This window comes from Rhea pennata, chromosome 3 (assembly GCF_028389875.1).
Source record: "Rhea pennata isolate bPtePen1 chromosome 3, bPtePen1.pri, whole genome shotgun sequence".
NCBI classification, from domain to species: domain Eukaryota; kingdom Metazoa; phylum Chordata; class Aves; order Rheiformes; family Rheidae; genus Rhea; species Rhea pennata.
The window spans coordinates 12,818,888-12,842,346 of NC_084665.1; the positions used below are offsets into that span (position 1 = coordinate 12,818,888).

The following is a 23,459-nucleotide window of genomic DNA, read 5'->3' on the forward strand; positions in this document are numbered from 1 at the left end:
CTTGAACCCAATAATTATTAATTTTTGACCTATTGTAATTTTAATATATTGTTTTTAATTTATAACACCAGCTAATCTCCCTCCTCTTTTTCCATTTTTCTTTGACAGCGAGAGCGGTTGAGAAATATTGAGCGTATTTGCTTCCTCCTGCGAAAGGTGAGCTCGGATTTTGTGAAGTTTCTGAGAAGTAAAGCCACTGAGTGGTGGTGTACATTCATTTTCTTTTTGTATAATTCTCTCACCACACTGATGAAGGCTGAGTTGTACTGCAGAAGTGGAAATCATAGTGACTTTGTAAAGAAAAAGCAAGATATGTTATAAGAGGTTAACGTAAGCCAGGATTTCTGGATAAGAACTGAAACTTCAGAACATCTATCCCTTCATTTTGGAATGTGCTTTTCAGAGATGATGCATTATTTTGCAGTTGCAGCTTCAGGTGTGTATAGGCGTATCATCTGATGGTACCATTTGTGATACAGGCTTTAGAAATACGAATTCTGGACAGTGGCTTACAGTTTGATAAATGAAACATTTTATTAATGACATGTTTAGTATTTGAGTTTTTTAAATGGTTAAATAGAAAGGTTGAGATAATATTTATTTTGACTTGAGCCAAGAGAGATGTTGAATGCCTCAGTTTCTGCAGATTTTGAAGGAGCTAATAAATTGTAGGTTACATTCATAGGTTACACCTTTCCTCTATAGCTTGATAGAGAGTTTTCTGTCATCTTGACTCAGTGAAGTGAAAATAATCACCATTCCAAACTATTCTGCTTTATATATTCAAGTTTCTATGAATTGCCTTCACCTCCAGAGTAATACAGCCACCTAAATTATTCTTCATTCTTCCTTAAAAGGTCATGAGTGAAGTACAGACTGCTAATTGCATCCTAATCAAGCTAAAAAATAAATTCAGATATATTTTTCAGTAACTGATTGCCTTATCCTGAGAGGTTTGGGGAAAGGTAGGGCAAGGAGTTGTTGGCTCAGGTTGATCCAAAGAGGTTACTGTGGCCACATCAGCATCTATGAAGTGACGTTCTCAGAAGAATCAGAATTTTAGACCTATGTATTTGGCACCATTATGAGCATGTGGCTGTCAAGAAGCACATTTAAGTACTTACTTAACATGCTTATGACACAAGAGATGTGAAAAGCAGAGAAAATACTTATTATTAATAGCTTTCCGTTTTGTGAAATTGGCACCCAGCCAGTTTCAAGCTGTGCCCCAGTTTCTTTGATATAAAGATATAAAGATATCACCCGATAATGAATTAATATATGTGAGCCCCATGAGAATGCCTTGCCAACACCAGTGTTTAATTTCTGTTGAGCCTCAGCCTCACTGAACAGTAAAATGGAGCATTTTGGCAAATTACAGACTCTGTGCACATCAAGGACTGGGTTGCTTCTGGTCACTTAAATAGTTTGTGAATTCAGCCTCTCCTTCAACATTCTTTGGGGACACATTTATTTTCATTGAGAGATGAGATACAAGAAGAGGAAGTTGGAATAACTATGGCAATTTGTAGTCTTCAAATCTGAAAATCACTAATGATATCTATGGCCTACATAACATAAACGATGTACTATTGAGGAAAAATGCTGGAAAAAGAGTGAAGATATTGCGTGTCTGTTATATTGATACAGGAAAATAGCAGTTAGGACGTTTTCAGCAAGCACTAAGTTTATCCCTTATGTTATAACTTTGTTTTTTATTTGGCTTTAGGTCTGTTTCTATTTTTTATGAAATAATGACATACATGTTTTCCCATGGCTTGAGATCAGCTATTTCTTTTAAAGGACTTTGAAAATTATAGTATCTTAGTACTTATGACACTAAGATTTAATGTTTAGGATCTGCTGTAAATCTGTATTTTAAAGAGGTTTATAGGTAGACTATAAAAAATATGTTCAGTTTCATTCTAGGCTGTTTAAGATGGTTTCTCATGAATTATTAAATATGCATACAATACCATATATGCTATAGAAATCTGGCCAAAATAGGCCAAGTCTCCTAAGGGTGGATTTTACTTGGAGGATATTATTACTAGACTGACTAGGTATATGTTATGTCACCAGATACTACATAATTTAGCCACATTTTCTAACATAAAATAGTTTTGGAAAGATGATCTGCAGCCAGGCACTTTCTGACATTTGGCGTGGGGAAAATGTTTCTATATCATTAAAGCAACAATTAAGAGAGCGTGTGAAGCAGGTTTGTATGGTGCTGGCATGTGTACAAGTACAGTGCTATAAATTAGAGTTAGATCAACCTGTATTTTCTGGTCACTGGAGAGGTATATAAAGAAGCTATGAACTTTGAATAGCCATGGACAGACATCTTGTTTCCTAGTGTAAACAATAGGAAGGAATTATTTTTTGAAAGCAGCATTGTGTCACGTTCCCTCAGGATACACAGATCTCATTCCACTCAATGGCTTGTTTAGGGGCATGTGTGGTTTGAATTGATGAGTATTGCACTGTGGGGCCATCGGTGCATTACGGCTGTTACGTGATTCACACAAGAGGCCTGCTGGTACTGGTGAGCACTGTGCCGTCTGCATCTGCGCTATCTCTTTTGCTAAATTTTGTCATCAGTTTCCTACCTGTGAGTGGTGCAGCTCTGCTGTTTGGGCTAGCATAAGAACAGCTGATGCTTAAATTATCAGCAACTCATCCAGAAAAGCGTATGCTACTGCTATTTCCAGGAAAAGTAACTGCTCTAGCAACAGAGGGAAAGTTACAGGAACAAAGAGAAATGCAGACAAAGCCACAGCACTGACAAGGTGGAGGAATTGTCTGTTTTCCACTGATCTTTCTGTAACAAATCTCTGAAAGAGCTAGGAATAGGTCCGAGTGTTACTGTCCTCTGCTTGGTCCACTAGGCTCCTCTCTTGCCTTTGTTTCTCTTAGGATATGCCTGTGTTACACTACAGTGCTGCACAGAGATACACAAGCGGGTTGTGAATGAGCTGTCTTGGGCCAGTGGAAGCAACACAGGGATGTTTGGTTGGTGTCTTCCTGGGCTCCTTAGCCCCGTTGAGGAGCAGGATAGCTCAGGTGTGCCATATAGATCTGCTATGATTTTAATGAAAAAATATTTGGGGGAGTTATTAAAACATATTTAGTAAATGATGACAGCAATATTATTTTATAATTGTAGTTGCAGTTTTATTTCAAAAAATCTACCTACTTGGCTGATTCCTATTGGAAATACTTATTTTAGCACTAAAGGCAATGAGAAATTTCCTACATTAAACTATAGTCTATATAATTAGTCAACTTCTGTTAATATTATTACTTTACTTTTGAGGAGACGTAAATTAAGCTATGATTAGGTTATGATTATAAGCAACAGCATCATGGTATTTGAATTAAACTGGTAAATCCTTACTGTAAGGAGGAAAGTTCATTGAACTTGCTTCATTCTCAGCAAACATTTCAAACTTCAGTTTGCTCACACCAAACACTGCTGAACAATACAAGTGACCTTTCTCAAAATAACAGCAAATATTTGTTTTTAAACTCCATTAAACTCAAGAAAGAGAGATTTATGAACAGCAAAACTGGAACTGGAGCTTACCTGGGAGGGAACTGAGGTAGATAAAAAGCCAGATTTTTTTTTTGTTGTTCATTTCCCTACTGCAGTGGAAATATTTTGGTTAGATTAAGCATAAAATTCATAAAACTGCAAGTGTAAGAAAATACTCTACCAGAGCTCAACCCTTTATCTTGATTTTAATTGAATTTTTTGCAAGTCCTGAAGAGATGATTGGAAGAGAATAAATTTGGCAAGAAATCTAACCACAGATAAGATGACATTAACCTCAAAGATATTCCAGCTGAACTTGAACTGTCTTAAAAAATACAAAAGCAAGCAAACAAACCCCCCCGCCTCAAGAACAATTTCTGTATATCCAGAATTACAGGCAGTTCAGCACTCCAGTACTAGCAACAGCAACAGAGGAGGGTAAATCAGGAGCTGATGTGTTAAAAATTGTCTTCACTTAATCCTTTTCAAAATGTATTTTAACACCCTAGCTGGGAAGCTGTGGTTTGTCAAGTCTCGGTCTATTCTAATAGTTCTGTCACTGTGGTTTCCAATGAAGCTGGATCTGGGATAGCAGTGGTAGAAATTTATTGTGTGTTTACCAGATAAAGTTCTGGTTTTTACTACCTTGCAAAAATAAAACTGTTCTTCCAATTTACTTTATATTTTACAGGACATTCCCTAATACACATTTTGATTAGATTTCACTGTATTTACAGCTAAAACTTGGTATATTTTCATTTTTAAATATTCTGTAAAAGTGTCAAAGCCACTTATATGTATGAAAACAACAGTAATTCAGAGGTATAAGTTATCAGAAACGTGAAGGTTTGTGGACTAACACTGCAGGTTCAAATGTAGATGGAGAATTCCAAGGAAGATGATCAAGCTTGATATTGCATTTAAGTCATACCTATTGTCAGCATTGAATACATGTACTCAAAGTTTGGGAAAAAATACTCAGTGAAAGTTTGCCAAATTTGCTGGACCAGTTAATAGGGAACAAGATTTTCATCTGCTTTTAATTTTTCCTTAATAGCAGATGAAAACATTAATTTCTTAGTGTGGAGGTTATTCTATATTTAAATGCAGATAAATATTACAGAAAGTTTGCATTTTTTAAGAGGTAGCAATGTCTCTCCGTGTTTCTTCTTATTCAGATGACAAGTTTTTTCCTGCATATTTTGGATGAAATGTGCACTAGAGTAATTGCCATGTGAAATTTTTTTGTATTTGTACTTCGTTAAGTTCCAGACCTTCATCTACCAATAGCTCCTACCATTCTTTGCATGCAGTAGCTATAGTGGACATACCCCTTTGGAGAGGATTGGTTGTCACAGTAACTGGTTTCAATTGACTGATGGCAACCTTTGCTTCTTGGAAAATCTGCTGATTGTTACGTTGATGACTCTCTCCAATGTTCAGCCTCATGACCATTTACAAGCCTGAGATAATGTGATTTTTTTTAGTGTGTGTTTTTGGATAGGTCAGCTGATGACTTTATCACAGGTTTAGGGGGTTCATAATCTGTGATATTCTTTTAGCCGCTCTCCATGCAGATAGTCATCAGCAGGGTACTTCTTTAATCATATTGTATGATATATTAAAGCACTTAATGTAAGGATATACAAGTAAATTTAACAAGTGTGATGTATAGTCACTTGGAGTTTTTTAAGTAGTGTGAATCCACCCATATGGATTAATAGGACAGGAATAATATTTTCTTTGTGGGTATGACAAATACTATAGACAGAGACTTCAGTAGTAGGCCGGTTAGTTTGTTGCACAACTGGAAATAGAAGCAATAGTAGCCTTTAGTTGTACTATAAATTATTTTCAGCTCTAGTAAAGATGTTCTAGTTCCTCATTTAGCTAGACTTAACAGAAAAAGCAAACATTGCAGCATAGCCACACTGTAAAGATAAGTCTGCTTAACCAAAAGATGCCTGCGTTGTATACCTGCATGTTCAAACGTGACTGGACACGGTCTTAGGCAACCTGCTGTAGCTGACCCTGTTTGTGGAGGGGGTTTGGACCAGGTGATCTCCGGAGGTCCCTTCCAACCTCAACTATTCTGTCATTCTGTGATTGTCTATGCGAGGTAAATGTATTCAGGTTTGTGGCATGTAACATGCATATTTTCAGTACCTCCTAACTAGTAGCCAGCATTTTGTTGTCGAAGTTTAGGTGCTTGTGTTATCTGAGAGGAGAGCAGTTGTTTCATCAAAAGGTGATTTCAGACAGTGGAAGTAATACCGGTGTGCTGCCTCACAGAAAAAGTTGATGTATCCAGAGCTCTGATAAATTGCACCTGCAAGAAGGATCACAAAGGGAACAAGTCACAGGACCGTGTGACATTTTTTTTTCTATTTATAGTGATTGTAACAATGATGGAACGCATGAACTTTGTGCATTCTCACTGGAGTTCAAAGAGTTCATCATTGTTAGTGGTTTCTCAATGCATGTTGTACTTTTTTGCTGTATCTAATGCTCTCTCTTTTCACACCTCATCAATACCATGAAACTGCTGAGTTTGACTAATGGTCTGGGCAGCAGGAAAACTGGCAGGAAATTCTTCCTACTCCATGACTGGCAGCATAAACCCTAATCAAGAGGCCAAGTGGATAAATTATCAAGAATGAATATAGAATTATGTGTGTAGAAAACGTACGACAGTTACCTGTGCAGTTATTCAATGGTACATCTCCCTGTGAGTCAGTACAAAGACGGAAGTTTGTACCCAAGGAGACATAACTATGTATAAAAAGATTTAAGTAAATACTGTGCATTCTTTCAGTTATTTTTATGACCTCAGATACTTTCTTAATCTTTTTCACTGTAGTTCAGTGGTTCAAAACAGAGCATATTCTAGATCAAAAAGCTTTTTTGATATCCCTGAATTTAGGAAGGGTTCAACTTCATGTGAGGCATTTGTGCCTATCATTTGTCTCTAAGATGGGACAAAAACTCTATGCAAGTGTTCCCAGTCCCTAACTGATATTGACAGCTTGGAGCAATCTCTGTTTATTACTAAGAGATGAGTAAATGTTGATATTCAGACCTAAAACCATGTGGAATAGGGCAGGACTTGGATCTGAATTTGAGACTGACTCACATAATCTAGACACAATTTAAATAAAGGCTGCAGTGCATTCTTGGTGGTTATGATTGAATTTGTCTGAATTTGTGTAGAAATTCTCAGAGAAGCTCAGGAGAGGCGATGAAGGTCAAACTCTGACTAGAATGAGGTGGGAAATACAAGTTTTTAATTAGACAGTTCAGCCCCTGCCTTTGTAGCACTTCACTTGTGCTTTACTCCTTGTAAAATCATAATTTTCAGGAACTTTGGGTCTGGTCATTACTGGGAGAGGGAAGTGTCACAAAGGTGCCTGGCACATATTCCCAAGTTGAGTGGCTTTCGATCTGATAGCAGTTTCATTGCTAGTCATATCAGGGTCTGAATTCTATAATAACTGACCTGATAAACAATATGAATATGAAACAGTTTTTCAGTGGTCCTTATTGCTTTAGAGGTTTTAATATATGATCTGTTGGTACTACAAAGGCATTCCAAACGAACATTATCATATGAAAAGTCGATATATGTCAATATATTTTAAAAATGTCTTCGGTTATATCAAGAGTATATCAGAGTGTTCTTATTTGTCAAGATATTTGTTATTTTTTTACATAAAGGAATAATGAGCCTTCTAATGTCCAACATACTAGAAAAATCTGGAAGAAAATAGAATGCAGGAGTAATTCTGCTTTAGTTGTGATTAGGTGAATATTTCTTTGTTTTATTTTTTGACATTGTTTTCATTTTGCCTTCTTTACTTCTTTCATTATTTAGGTACTGTGATTTTTTAAAGGCCCTATTGTACCTTCAGCTAAAGATTCTTTTCAGCAAGACTTGGCACTCCTTCTCCATCAGAGCTTTGTAAACATTTTCATTATGGCAACGCTTCCAGGCTCATGTAAACATTCAAGCCTCATGTACCAAGTGCTTAAAAAAATGCATAGTAAGGAATATTCCCTACTCTGAAGAGCATACCTTTATGCTCATGAGACGTGTGTGTACAGCAGAAAAAGAAAGATTGCATGACTGATCCAGTGATGGAACTCTTGTTTTCAGAAAGCTACCTAGTTTTCTGGCTAGCAGGCATGGTTGTAATATCTTAATTTTAAATGAAGCTAAAAAAGTGTGTTTACTGTTTTTGAGAGGTTTGAGGGTTCACTGAGTTTGTAATTGCATATAGTCTTTAATCTCCATAGCAGCTGTTCAAATTCAGTCCGGCAGTGACTGAAAACTACTCCAGTCTGATTGAGAGCTGTTGGGAGTGAAATTATTTGGTGTTCTATTTTCATGATGTTTGTTTTACAAAAATGCTAATAAATATAGACAATATGATGAGATGATAGGTCTTTAAGATTACAGTGAGCGTGAGCTACAAACTTCTCTCTACTATACATATGCACACATAATTAGCTTCTATGCTAACTGTCTCAGAAAAAATTCTAGAGATTACATGTAGGCATTGGAATAAAGGATGTTGTTATTTCTAAAGCATTAGATCTGCAGTAGAATTCATAGACCTAGGCCTGCCATGCTGTACAGATTTTGTCAGTTAAGGCTTGGACTATCAATCCAGTGTCTTTTATAAAATTAAATTAAGTGTTCTTTTGTTTGAAGTGACATAGGACTCTCTTACATCAGAGTCTATGTGTGTGAGAGGGAAAAAACTGATATGTGTTATAAGTGTGAATACTTTTTTTATAAATTATTTGAAAGATACTGTCACTGCTGAACTGTTAGAGATGGTAACGTTAACTTTCTTCTGGCCTTCCGAATGGTTCTGACAAAGTGTTTTTGTATGAAGACCCAGTAACTTTTTATACTGCAATAATAAAATTTTAAGTTAGCTAAAGTTGTACCCAGTTTTTACTTTATAGAAATCATGGCTTATGCATGATTTATTTTTAGACAGTTTTGGTGGAGTACTTGTTGTTAGTCAGAAGAGAAATGTGATAAATTTTGCTGTTTGTGTAAATAGCAGAACTGTCCTCAAATTGCATGAGTAAGGGAAAGAAGGATGTAGCTTGGCAGGGGGAGTGAGGAAATGGAAAAGCAAATAAAATATTTCTAACTGAGGTATTGTGCACTTTCATTAGCTCTGTATTGGTTTAATTGTTTTCTGTAGCTTGCCTGAAAGAAGATGGAATTTACATTTGGTTTGAAAGCCTGAGACTGTTTGAATGAAAACTGTTGTTAGCTTAAAGAATGCTTGTGGGTTTTCTTTCAAATGATTTTGTGAATTGGTTGAAGACTTATTCTAAAGGAAACATTAGAGACATGGAGTTATAAGAACTTAAAGCACCAGAAATATTTCACCTGTTCCTAAGATTATTAAATAATAGATCAAATAACTGTCCTCCGTTTTTTTTTTCTGTGTTCTATGAATAGAAATCAGTATTTGACACAACTCTAGAAATAAATAGGTCAGTTTTACATGTTTATGTTTTGTCATGTAGAGTGGTTAAGTAAACTTAACTTATTAGCAGATAAGCCACTAGCTTGGCTAAAGTATCCTAATAATTGTCAGATCTGTAAAGGATTAGATGAGAAAATGATCCTCATATGAGAAATAAGGAATATGCAGGACTTAGAGAATATGTAGTGTTCTTGGCAGGCAATTCAGTCACTACTGACATTCTTTTATATGTTCATTGTGCCAGCACTATTTTTAGTCAGATTTAGAAGTTCTTGAATTCAGCGCTTTTCAGAAGTTAGAACATAAAATAATTGAAATTTTTAGGAATCATTACCAAAGGATGTCTGTGTCCTTTACTAAAGATAATGAAAAGCTATATCCTGCTGTTCCTGCGCAGGTGTTCAAAGCAGGAGTGGATTGTACAGGAGAAGCTGTATAACTATTTTAAGCCTAAGAAGGAACAGTTTAAATTTTAGATTCAGTCACAGTTTGGTGCTTACTGCCCCCTTTACTCCAGGGAGGAAGTAAGACTTGCGAATGCAATGTATGATGGAAATTGATGTATCCTTTGAGGGGAGATATACATGGTTAGTGATAATACTATTACTCATGAAAATATTTACATATAAAATTATTTCAGGCTAAACCACTCTATTTTACTGTTAATCCTATCTTTTAAATGTTTATTCAATAATTAAAAAGTGGCAAACGAAGTATGACCCTGTAATAGACTGCCTTGTTGCCTTACCATTCTGTTTCCTCCGCTACTGTTTTGGAGCATGTGTAAACATATGTACTTACAGTGTCAGAATATTGCAAGAAACAGTACAATAGGGCTGAAGTTGCAGCAAAAATTGCTATGAGTAACTGCTGCCTGTATTGTACTCCTGAGAGTAGAATTCTCAGCTGCTTTGGTAACAAAACTTACGCATTTGCTCCTCAAAGTTGTATTGAAGATACTGGCAAAATTTTATTTGTTAATGGGCTATATTTGTTTTAATTTGGTAAGCAATTATGTGCATTTATATGTGCTTTTTAATTAAAAAAAAGGATACTGGGATTAACTTGAACACTACTGTTATATTAAATGGAATTTTCTTCATACCAATAAGTCAGAATCCAACCCTATGCAGCTCTATGCAAAGACAGAGAAACAGTACCATAGTTAAAAATAGAATAAACTCATTTTCCATCATACCTTATATATGGATGGAAACTGTTTCAGCTAGGGAGTAAATTCCTACTTTGCATTTAAACGCTGATGTTTTCAGTAGATGTGTAAGAATAGCAGGGCATGGTCTGTCTTTACCGTGTCTGCTCCGTACAGTCACCTTGCACTTCCTCGGACTGACAGTCTTTACGCTCCGGCTATGGGAACAGGCCTTTAGTGAACACACAGTTTTCAGTATTTATGAAACTGTCAATCTGAGGCAGACCCGGGGAGAAGGCCTGAGGGCCCTTCATGTACTGTGCAGATGGCTGAGCTTCATTTTAATGATCTCTGAGATTTATGCACTCACAGACCTGTCTGTGCAATGAGGTGCTGGTTTTCTAGTCCCTAATGAACAGCTGCGATACTAATTGTCATTCTCAGCAGTTTGGGGAGAGCAGACAAAGCCTGGCTGGGCTCTTGGACTAACCCTGGCTGTGGGGGGCCCTGGCTGGCTGTGCCTGAAATGTAATAGTGAGGTATGGCAAGAAAGCTTTTGTTACCCTGTTTTGTATGAAGGTTGTGAAAATTAGAGACGTTTGCCCTCTGGGGTTACTAACCCAGCTTTTGTTACTGGTTCTGAATTAACTTAAAAAAAAAAAAAAAAAAAAAAAGGAAAGAAAAGGAGTTGTAAAGATATTCTCCTGATCCCTGCAGAAAAGAACAGTTGGCAGAGGATGTACACTTGTAAGATCACAGCGCACGTGCCTTAATGGCATGTCTTTCAAGGACTGGGCACTTTTTGAGTTGGCCTAGTTCCTTGCAGGCCTTAGAGTGGAGAATCTTTTTCTTAATCCCCTTCATAACCTCCAACAGCTTCTGCAAAACAGACATCTTTATAGATATTCTTGATAAATGTTCCATAATGACCTGATCTTCCTCTGTCACTCTTGTCAAATAGTTACTATTATTTGTATTCTGATAAGACTTAAATACTGCAGCCATAAACTAGCTCAGTGCAAAGCATTATACAGATAAATTTAAAAGACATTCCCTGCCCTGTTATTCCACTAACAGCTCTAACGGAATCTATAGATTTTAATTATCTCGGTCTTCCAGAAGATAAAAATAGACAATTAAGTAGTTAAATTATAGGCCTAAACACAGATATCTTCCAGTAGCTGAGATGGAAACAGAATCAAGAAATCCTGTATTTTAATATTAGATCTGGTACCATGTTGCAGATGGACAGGGACTACTTAGTGAGAATGATAATTAGGTTCTTTGTGTTACTCATTTCACTGTCAGATATCTGTGCTGTGGAATGACTTATGTTCATATACACTTGATAATGCTTAAATGAATTTCAATAACGCATTAGAATAACAAAATTCCCTTTACGAAGTGTTGGCTTTGTGCTGCTGCTTTTCATTGTGGGCCAGAAAGGAGGAGGGTTGCAAATGCAGATGATACAGCCTTTGTTTTTATATGTGCTCTGCATTCAGTCCATGCGGCTCAGTCTCACATGCGTTGCAGCATTGGTCTCCACTGGATAAAATGTAAAACTGTATATGTGAACTTGGTCAGTTCTGTACTATAGAAAGACTTTACGCTACAACTTGTTCTTTTGATAGTCAGAGATCCGTTTTTCCATCCATTTTCTTTGCATCTACATAGCAAGCTGCTAGTTACTTCTTTATGTTTGGGTTAACATAGGTGTAAATAACCAAAAATACTCTGGATATATGTTTGTGTCATAACAATTTTAACTGTGCAGCTGAATATTCCAGGAGATGACTATAAGCAACTAGAGAACAGAGCTTCCAGAGACACAAATGAGCACGGCATTTAACAGGAGGATTGAATGAAATTGAACCTGGAAATTTGCACTGAAAACTCTGTGTTTCATTTAATGGCTCTAGGGCAGCCTTTCAGAGAAAGTTTTGGAAGTCATATAACTCAAATCATTTAAAGTGAATTGGAAAGATACAATGGAAAAAAGTAGGAAGCCTTCCTGTACTTAAACAGTAAATTTAATGTGTTTCAAGTAGCATGTTTAAAACTGTTGCAAGTGCTAAGATGTATGGTCAGTGTATTTTAAGTTATACACAGTGAATCTTGCCTCTTTGGTTTGTGTAACACCTAGAGCAAACAGACATGATTTGTTTGTTTCCGTGTTTGTGCCTTCCAGATACATGCCCATTCTGGGTCAATGCACACACTACTGCTATTTTTCTGTGTAATTCTGCATTTTCACTTGCACTACACTCTTCCTACTTTTGTATCTGTATTGTTCATTTAGCAGAATTTCGGTTAGTTCTGGCAGCCTCTATTAAGATGGACTCTAAAAGTGTAATGAAATTAAGTCTGTGTTCTGAAAACCTTGGGTTTATTTCCCTCTCCCCCGCTTTCCTGTTGCAGGTGAAGACAAATTCTGCCAGTCGGCTTTAGCAACTGATATTATGGAAAAAGCAGCAAAGTGAGCACCATAGTGACAAGCTGCAGTCATCCTTTAGTGGAAGTAGGTGCAGCAGTGCCTGCTGTGATAAAGCAGCACACACACCTCAGGCCGAATTTGGGGCCCTGGAGTGATTCCATGCATACATAGTGTTTTCAGTTTCTTGCTGCTAGTAAGTGGATAGAAGAGGGCTTGTGTGTTTGCAAGGTAAATAACTTGTTTCCGCTTGGGTAATCAACAGAGCTCTTATGTGAAGGAGATTCAACCTCCTCTTCTCATTTTTTTCCTGTCATTTGCGGGAGGGAAGGAAGGCTTTAAGAAAGGAAGTTGTCTTTGCCTTTAACAGCGAAATAAAGACTGTCTCAGAAATTCTGGGAAGGGTGGAGTGCCTAATGGCTGGAGTCCTGAGTAAAGTGTAAAATCTGTGGGTACAGTATGGAGGCTGGGTTGCAGGAGGGGAGACTGAAGTAGACTCAGAGTCTTTTTTTAGAAAGAAACAAAGTTTCTGTTAAAAACTGAGATTTCCTATTATTACTGTGTAGCATTCAGGAATATTTGTCCTAAGAAAGAAGTTGAAAGAAATACGAAATCCTGACACTTCAGTGACTTAACAGTGATTTGGAAAAAGTTTGATTCATTTATTGAGTTAATTTCCTATATATGCAGGATTTATCAGCAGTGATGGAAGCAAACTGCTATTCATGCCACTATGATACCTAACATAAACCAAAACTAGGAAAATATGTTGTGTGCCATATTCACTGATGAACCAAACTGTAAGATTTATTCCATTTAAAAGTGAGATAATGTTCTGTAATAACAAAGTCACATATGGGAAGGAAATACTAATATATAAGAATGCATAAGAAGGAGGACTGGCAGAAAAAATGGGGTTATCTTTTGTATAAGAACAGCACCATGTATTGAGGAAACAGGAAACTGAATAATGTGATTTAGGACCAAGCTACCTGAGAAATACCCTTCTGCAGCTGTGATCTACAGAAGACTGTTTTCCTACAAACATGAAGAAGTTGCAGACAAGTGCTTAGCTCCAATACTAATTTTCCCATAGACATCTACATGCAGCAAAGCCTGCCTTATTTTCTTACAAATTTGAGGGAAAGAAATGTATCTACATGTACATGCGTATGTGTATGATTTTGTATGAGGATATATTGTATATCTATAGTGAGATGGTAATGATACGAATATGGTGTCTACCCAAGATTTTACATTTTAAGTAGATATGATGGACTCTGAATAAGGATTTTGAGTAATTACTGATACATATTTTTAAGTAAATAGGCCTATCAGAACAAAGCATAGGAAGGTCTAGTAATTTCTTGCCCTTGCTTTTGTACATTATAACAAACATACATTATAACAATAGCATCATTTTGGTCTAGAAATTGTGCTTCCTTTTCAGTTTTCTTTGTGGTTTTTCACAGGTAAATGTCAGTAAGCAGAATTTCTGGTGATAAGTTTGTAGTGCCATTTACTAGCTTGGGACCCAAAGTAACCAAGCTGCAACTCTTAAGAATTGTACCCCTTTGCCAACTTCTCCTTCAGCTCTGTGTTCTGGAACCATTTCAAGACTTTATCTTAGTGATTGTGTCCAAAACCAGAGGTCTTTACTTGAAGCAAACTGCTCTGGGTTCAAAGTAGAAATACACTATTTATATCCTAACATACTTACCATCTGACAGCTTCATATGGTCTCTCAGAAATAAATTAAAGATCTCAGTTTAATTTCTACTAAAGATCTTAGCTTAATTTTATTGAAGAGAGATCCACATCACAGCAGTTACTATCTCAGTTGACTACCTCAGCAGAAATGACAAGGAATGACTGTTGCTCCAGATTTGCTTCTCTCTTGGAGCCTAATCCAGTATTTGGTAAAGTTGATTGAAAGTTTCCATTGGTTTCAGAGGACATTGTGTCAAACTGCATGATGATTCTTCCAGCCAAAAACAGAGGCATGTTACTTTTTCATTATTTAAAGTTATAGTCTACTTTTTCTCACAAGCCTTGCTGTGGGGGCCCTTCTACGCTTAATGCTTTCAGTTCTCTCACTTACTTTTAGATTTGGTCTTGTGATTAAATCACTTGTATATAAACTCTAATTGGCCTGTAGGCTGGGCTTTGTTTTCTCTTTTCTATAGATTTCCTTCAGCAAGTGATCAGCACTGATCCTTTATTTATTTATGTCCATGGGAAAGTATCACTCTCAGAAAAGGGCAAAGAGACAGAAATGGCCCATTTGATGTTCTGTCAAAAGCTTAGGTAGATGTAATTTACACCACAAACTGTGACTAGAAAGCGAGTATGTTCCTGTGAATACACTGCTTCCTTTGTTTCCTTTTCAGTTTCACAATGCTTTTTTTGTTTGTTTGTTTTTTAAGTTCTTCATAAATTTCCACTATAGGTTTCCTTATGCGTTACTATTGGCCAGCCTGTTGATCAGGCACTGGGATGTGTTCTTGTTAAGTTTGTGAACTGAGGTGGAATCAGAAGTTAAATATATGATAATGGATGTTACATATTTTAAGTGCTAGGATGTTTAGTGGGTAGCTATCCATCATTAAGACCTTTCTTTTCTGCAATTAGTGACAAAGATAAATCATTATTTTGGGAAAGGTTATAGTTATGCTATAAATCACATTCTAAAAATGAAAAAAAAATCAAGCAGTGATAAATAACTGCCATCTGGAATCCAAACTATGTAATTGTACTGTGATTTATCGTCTATATAAGGTAAGCTTTTGTGGATGCTAAAGCTGAAGGCATAGATACAGAGATACCAAATGTGTTAACTACTTCAAGTAATAAAGTTAAATGAAAGTAGAAATATGTTCCATGTGAGTTAAAAAGAGTCCTAAAAGCCTGGAAGCTGGACTCCATTATAGCATAGCTGTATGGGAGACATTATAGTAGGTTTTTCATTATTTTCAAAAATAGGGCTTGTATTAACTATTTGACAGATGAAAATGATTTCAAACTAAAAGAAGCCACTCAAATGTTTTTTCTGATTTAACTGCAGTTGACATGGCTCCAAGACACAGCAAGAAATGCAGATCAACAGTGCATGGGACTGTGTAGCTGATGAGAAATATAAGCTGTTGGAAATTAATTTCTTTTATGACTTGAGTGAAGATAGCAGATTTCTGAGAAAGGACATCAGAAAAAAAAAGATGAAAGACACCTAAGAAACAGGGAAAAAAGTAAAATGCCTTTAGAAATAACCACTCAATTAACATCATGTGATTTTCAGTTTCTGCTAGCTGCCCACTCACTTTTTCTTTTAATAGAAAGAATTCTTGGGTCTGAAACACATAGTGATGGGAGCCATGGATTTATTAAGGAAGTAAGTTTTCCATCTTAGCGGTTTGAGCTTAAAACACTTATTCACTAATGAATTTGATCTCTTCGGGATGTGTATAATATACCAAAGTGGTAGAAGTAGTCTTTTATTTATTGGAGGACACTCTCCAATACAGAAGGTGAGGCTTCAATATTAGGTTTATTCTTTTCTCTTTGAATGGATCAGTGATGAAACTTATCTCTTTAAGAACTCTTTTATAAACATGCACTCTTTTAGTCTCACAACACTTCTGTGCAGGAGGCAGTAATACAATCCACATTTTGCAGACAGAAATCTGGAGCACCAACTGAGAAGATAAGTGATTTGTCCCAGGCCTCTCAACAGCCAGTGGAGTAGAGCCAGGATTAGAACCCGGACAAACTTGGCACTGCACCTTGTGCTCATTACTCTTAGCCACACCATCTGTCAATTGAGGTATGTCTGGGGATAGACCTAGACACATAGGAGACTTGCAGAGATGGTTTGTTTTCTGAAAAACTATTTTAGTGGCTAAACTCATAGAGGTGTTTTACTGACACCTATTCTTATTTCTATTCCTTTCTTTTTAGCTGGTGTTGCCGGAGTACTCTATCCATAGCCTTTTCTGCATAATGTTTTTGTGCGCTCAAGAGTGGCTCACACTGGGGTTAAATGTTCCTCTGCTTTTTTATCACTTCTGGAGGTAAGTCTGTCTTTGTATGCTGACTGGTTGTTACCCTTATTTGCCAGCTTGGTGCACATGCGAATTGCTTGAAGTACAAACTGCAACAATAGGAGGATGGCTGGTTATCTTTTGCCTAATTACTAATGAAATTAGATATTCCCAGGAGTTTCAGGATGCAGTCATTACAGCATAATCAAACTGAATGTGAGACTTGGAAATGAAATAGGCTGGAATAAGAAAATGGAACTCAGTGAAGTACTAAATACTTCATAGACAAAGTTGTAAGACAGCCAATGTGCTAAGACCTTAGATATGTTTGTCCAGTCCTAACAAGGAGATCTTTCCATTGAAGTTGTCATATTTACTGGCAGGTTGAGGGAATTTTGCTTATCTTCTCTCATAACTTTATGCATTTTTGACAGTATAAAATAGATTGTTTCTCACTGTACCTGTCCAGAAGAGAATTTCTGTTCTGTAAGAGAAGTATACTGGAGTATAGATTACAGAAGACGATAAACTGTTGTCTTCAGCCCAACAAAGTGAAGAAGTGGGAGTGTTTGAGCTCCAGATCTCCTCTGGTTCTCTGTATTCACTGAGAGGCTTTCAGAGGGAATCATACGCAGTTAGATCTTCTGTTTAGGAGTTTTAATTTTCTCTGGATGGGCAGTGGCAGCTGACAATGCAGCTTCCACTGTGTTTTAGCTTCCACTTATGTCACTTATGAAGATAAGTGAGATACATTAGTTTTTGTCAATCTGGAATCCTACACTAATTTTGCATTCATTTGTAAAAGCAAAGATGATTTTTGTCTGTCAGGATGTCTTTGTGTTACAGAGATACATTTGGTAGCAGAGAGCTACTTCGTAGAGTACCTTGAAAAATAATTCTGTAATGAATGCAATACAATTATGTAATCTCAGCTAGAACCTAGCTACTAAAGAGTGACAGCTTTTTTTACACGTTTTTCTGCAAAAGCTAAGTAGTAATGAAGAATGATATAGAACAGCATACTACCTAGAAGTTAGAGTAACAGTATAGTTCTCAGAAACCTAAATTGAGTGAAATTATTAGTGTTCTTCTCCTTGTTGGTTTGATGCAGTAATATTGTAATGTTTTAACACTGTTTTACTAAGGGTTAGCAATAAAGTTGTGACAATAATACTTGTCTAAAATAAAAATTGTATTATATACAAGCTCAAATGGTGAAACTCTAAGTAGTCATATAACCTTTATAGGGAACTTTGGATTGTCTTTGTTTCCCTGAGGCTCCATATGGGCTACTGAATTATTCTGTAATTATTGCTGTTTAACCACAGATAAGTTTGGTACACGAGCTCCTTATGTAAAGTTCTACCCAAACTCATAGGAAGATACTGTTTAATATTTTCATCCAATGAAGGTAATTAAGCAAGGATTTAACTTGTGATCTCTGTAAAAGAATTTGCACTATTCTTAGAGATTAGAAGTGAATGTGACTAATAACAGAAAGGAAGAAGGGAGGAAGACCTCTTAGTTTCAGAGTTTACTGCTGGTTATTTAGGAACATGGGGATTTTATTTCTATCTGTTTATCTTTGTATCTATCTAAGCAATCCTAGCAATCTTTAATACAGTTACATTATTACTTTCAAGCAAAAGAAATAACTACTTTATGTGATTCATACAGATCTTAAAAACATTTCATTAAAATTGATCAGGACCTTTTGTTTTTGCTTTTTACTGCAAAGTAAATGAGATGAAAGCTCCTTTGTCAAAAAAAGTTCTTTTTTCAAGATTCTCTCAAACATCCAATTGTTGCTGAGAATAACTAGAAATTTCATCTTTATTGGAACAGAAAACAATGAAATATATTTGGATGATAAATTTTAGAGCAGTGCTGTATGTAGAAAATTAGTCACTGGCCCTTATTGAATTATAGAATCATAGAATCACAGAATCAGTAAGGTTGGAAGGGACCTCTGGAGATCATCTAGTCCAACCTCCCTGCTCAGCAGGGTAACCTACAGCATGGTAGACAGGGTTGCATCCAGGCGGGCCTTGAAGATCTCCAGAAAAGGAGACTCCACCACCTCTCTGGGCAACCTGCTCCAGGGCTCTGTCACTCTCACAGGGAATAAATTCCCCGTCATGCTCAGGCGGAACTTCCTGTGGTTCAGTTTCTGCCCATTGCCTCTTGTCCTGTCACATGGGACAGCTGAATAGAGTTTGTCCCTGTCCCCTTGACACCCTCCCTGCCGGTACTTGTACACATTGATCAGATCCCCCCTCAGTCTTCTCTTCCCCAGGCTGAAGAGGCCCAGCTCTCACAGCCTTTCCTCACAGGGCAGGTGCTCCAGCCCTCTGGTCATCTTCGTAGCCCTACGCTGGACTCTCTCCAGTAGCTCCATGTCTCTCTTGTACTGGGGAGCCCAGAACTGGACACAGGACTCCAGATGAGGCCTCCCCACGGCTGAGTAGAGGGGCAGGATCACCTCCCTCCACGTGCTGGCAACAGTCTTCCTAATGCAGCCCAGGATACCACTGACCTTCCTGGCCACAAGGGCACATTGTTGGCTCATGGTCAACTTGTTGTTCACCAGCACTCCCAGGTCCTTCTCTGCAGAGCTGCTCTCCAGTAGGTCAGCCCCCAGCTTGTACTGGTGTCCAGGGTTATTCCTCCCTATGTGCAGGACTCTGCACTTGCCCTTGTTGAACCTCATGAGGTTCCTCTCCACCCAGGTCCAGGTGGAGGGACCTGTCCAGGTCTCTCTGAATGGCAGCACAGCCCTCAGGTGTATCAGCCACTCCTCCCAGCCTGGTATCATCAGCAAACTTGCTGAGGTGGCACTCTGTCCCCTCATCCAGGTCACTGATGAAGAAGTTGAACAGGATGGGATCCAGTCCTGAGCCCTGGGGGCCTCCACTAGTCACAGGCCTCCAACTAGACTCCGCACCACTGATGACAACCTTCTGAGCTCTGCCTTTCAGACAGTTCTCAATCCTCCTCACTGTCCGCTCGTCTAGCCCACACTTCCTGAGCTTCTCTAGGAGGATGTTATGGGAGACAGTGTCAAAAGCCTTGCTGAAGTCAAGGTCCACAATGTCCACTGCTCTCCCCTCATCTACCCAGCCAGTCATGCCATCATAGAAAGCTATCAGAATGGTTAAGCATCATTTCCCCTTGGTGGATCCATGCTCGCTACTCCTGATCACCTTCTTTTCCTCCATATGTCTGGAGATGACCTCCAGAATGAGCTGTTCCATCACCTTTCCAGGGATGGAGGTGAGGCTGACTGGCCTCTAGTTGCCTGGGTCCTCCTCCTTGCCCTTTTTGAAGATTGGAGTGACACTGGCTTTCTTCCAGTCCTCAGGCACCTCTCCAGTTCTCCAGGACCTTTCAAAGATGATGGAGAGCAGCCTGGCAGCAACATCTGCCAGCTCCCTCAGTACTCGTGGGTGCATCCCATCCGGGCCCATGGTTTTGTGGATGTCTAGCCTGCCCAGAAGGTCTCTAATCATATCCTCCTCAACCAAAGGAAAGTGTTCCCTTCTCTAGACTTTCTCCCTCACGTCCAGGCTGCAGGATTCCTGGGGGCTGCCCTTAGCAGTGAAGACTGAAGCAAAGGAGGCATTCAGTAATTCTGCCTTCTCTGGATCCCTTGTCACCAGGGCCCCTGCCCCATTCATAGTGGGCCCATGTTTTCCCCAGTCCTCCTCTTGCTGCTGATGTATTTGAAGAAGCCCTTCCTGTTGTCCTTGACATCCCTTGCCAGACTCACTTCCAGCTGGGCCTTAGCCTTCCTCGCTGCATCTCTGCATACTCTGGCTGCATTCCTGTAATCCTCCCAAGCAGCCTGTCCCCTCTTCCACATTCTGTGTGTTTTCTTCTTTTGTCTGAATTTGGCCAAGGGCTCCTTGCTCACCCATGCAGGGCTCCTGCTACCTTTTGCTGCACTTCTTACTCATAGGGATGCACCGCTCTTGAGCTTGGAGGAAGTGATGTTTGAATAGTAGCCACCTCTCCTGGACCCCCCTTCCCTCTAGGGCCTTAACCCCTGGGATTCCACCAAGTAGGTCTCTTAAGAGGCCAAAGTCCGCTCTCCTGAAGTCCAGGGTTGCAATCCTGCTTGTTGCCTTACTTCTTTCCTGTAGGATCCTCAACTCCACCATCTCATGGTCACCGCAGCAATGGCTGCTCCCAACCTTCACCCCTCTAACCAGTCCCTCTCTGTTGGTAAGGACAAGGTCCAGCAGGACACCCTTCCTCGTAGGCTCCTCCACCGTTTGTGACAAGAAGTTATCATCAATGCACTGCAGGAGCCTCCTGGACTGTTGGTGCCTTGCTGTGTAGTCCCTCCAGCAGGTGTCAGGGTGGTTGAAGTCCCCCATGAGAACCAGGGCCTGTCATTGTGAGGCTACTTCCAGCTGCCTATAGAAGACCTCATCAACATTCTCTTCCTGGTCAGGTGGCCTATAGTAGCCACCCACAGCAGTGTCCCCTGTGTTAGCCTGCCCTTTGACCTTTACCCATAAGCTCTCGACTGCCTCCTCCTCCTCCCTGCCTAGGCAGAGCTCGATGCATTCCAGTTGCTCTCTCACATATAGAGCAGCTCCACCACCTCGCCTCCCTGGCCTGTCTTTCCTACAAAGCACATATCCATCCATGGCAGCATTCCAGTCACGAGAGCTACCCCACCATGTCTCCGTGACTGCAGTGAGATCATGGCCCTGCGACTGCACACAGATCTCCAGCTCCTCCTGTTTGTTCCCCATGCTGCGCGCATTGCTGTACAGGCATTTCAGAGAGGTGGTCATGCCTGCAGGTTTCCCAGGGAGGGTGCACGAGGGTCGCTCATAGCCATGTCCCAAATGCACATCCCCAGCTGCATGCACCTGTTGGAGGCCCCCCCAACCCAACTTGTGTTTTGTTGTCTGCCCTGTCTGTATGACACCTTCCCTCCACCCTCCTACCTAGTTTAAAGCCCTCTTTACCAGGCTGGCCAACCTATCTGCAAAGGCAAATGTGCCCTGCTTGGTGAGATGAATCCCATCTCTCCCCACCAGTTGCTGGTTTTCAAACCATGTTCCACGGTCATAAAATCCAAACCCTGCTGCCAACACTAGTGGTGTAGCCAGTTGTTGATCTGGGAAATCTTCCTACTCCTCCTCCCATGCCTCCCCCTAATTGGCAGGACCGACGAGAAGACCACCTGGGCTCCCGAGCCTTGACCACCGTGCCCAAGGCCTTGAAGTCTTCTTTGATTGTTTCCAGTTTGTTCTCTGTATCGGTAGCACCCACGTGAAAGAGCAGCAGAGGGTAGTAGTCTGAGGAGCGGACAAGCCTTGGTAGCCTTTCAGACAGATCTCGTGTCCTCGGCCCCGGCACGCAGCAAACCTCTCTAAAGGAGGGGTCGGGTCGGCAGATAGGCACCTCTGTCCCCCTCAGCATGGAATCACCCACTACAACCACTCGTCGCCTCTTCCGAGTGGTCGCACAAGGCACAGGGTCAGACAGGCCAGTTGCTTCCCTTGAGGCCAGGTCCGGGTTCTCCTCATCCTGGAGTGCACTAAACATGTTCTTCAACTGTAGCTCCGAGTCTACAGGAGGACTAGGGGCCTTTCTTCTTTTTCTTTGAGAAGCAAGTAGCTTCTGGCTTTCTTCGACAGTGCTGTGCTGTACTATTTCACCCTTCACAGAGTCCTCCAGCAGCTCCCCTGCTGCAGGGGACTGGGACTCTGGGAGCAGTATGGTCTCTGAGAACACCCTGTCTATCTCCTGCTCACGTTCTTGTACGCGTCGCAGCCTACTGACTTCGTCCTGCAACTCTTTCACTTGAGGACACAAATCCTCAACAACAGCACATCTCTTGCAGGAGGGCGGACCATCAGTCCAGGCCTTCTGGAGATGCTCCAAGCACTCCCTGCAGCCTGAGACCTGTAGGGCAGCATCTGCTGTAAGAGGGTCTGTCTGGGTTGAAGCTTCTGACACAGCTGATGTAGCAATTCCCACAGCTACAGGTAGATATGCTTTACGGCGAGTTACAACCATGTTAGCAAGAGTGGGCACTACTAGCGCAGGAAAAAGAAAGATGTCCTCTTGCACCTAACTGCACTCCTCCTGCACAAACTGCTGCATCTGTTCTCTGCCTTTGTTCACTGCACTCCAGGCCTGGCTCTTAAATAGATCTCTCCCTATTACCAACCCCCAGGGTACTTGATCCACCCTAAACAAGGGCTACCTGTGTCAAAAGCTCCAACTCCTTCTATTCATGGGCAAGGGGAAACTGCTCGTTAGTGGTAGCTACAGCCAGCTAGAGTGGGGGATGAGTGCTGGGGCTTCTTCCAGGAGAGCTTAAGGCTTCCTGCAGTTGCCCTTGCCCAGCTCCCCTTACCTGTTGTTGGCAGAGTCACTCTCTAGTCCCCTCATCCCACAAGGGTCAGCAGACCACAATGACCAACACAGGCCCCAGAAGTTCAAGGCAAAGCCGAGACAATTATTTCCTTTTTATAGTTGGAGAAATTGAGCTATCAGTTGGTTGAGACTGTTACCTTTCATCGTATCTGCAGTCTGTTGTATAGATGCAGTTATAGCTTAGGAATCTGAACTCTATGCTGTGGTCACAGGCCAGCACATACGGTCACTCACAATATGTAAATTATTGGAGATTAAGCCAGAAAGAAGTATATGGGAAGGTGGAATGTGTCAATCTGAAGAATTAATAGCACAGAGAAAGTCCGTATGCATGAATTGATCAGGCCTGTAAGAACAATCTGCTTAGTCTAGCATCCTGATTTTAACA

General features: G+C 39.8%; 1 protein-coding gene across 2 annotated transcripts in view; it reads left to right on the forward strand.

Annotated features, from left to right (window-relative positions):
* Positions 1-23,459, forward strand: part of CNIH3 (cornichon family AMPA receptor auxiliary protein 3) — a 54,116-nt gene that overhangs the window by 28,122 nt on the left and 2,535 nt on the right. The window contains exons 3-4 of one of the 2 annotated variants that reach the window (XM_062573525.1): positions 109-156; positions 16,587-16,699. In XM_062573525.1, the coding sequence (XP_062429509.1) occupies positions 109-156; positions 16,587-16,699 (161 nt within the window). The remainder of the gene's footprint in view (positions 1-108; positions 157-16,586; positions 16,700-23,459) is intronic. The other variant, XM_062573526.1, reaches the window with a different exon arrangement.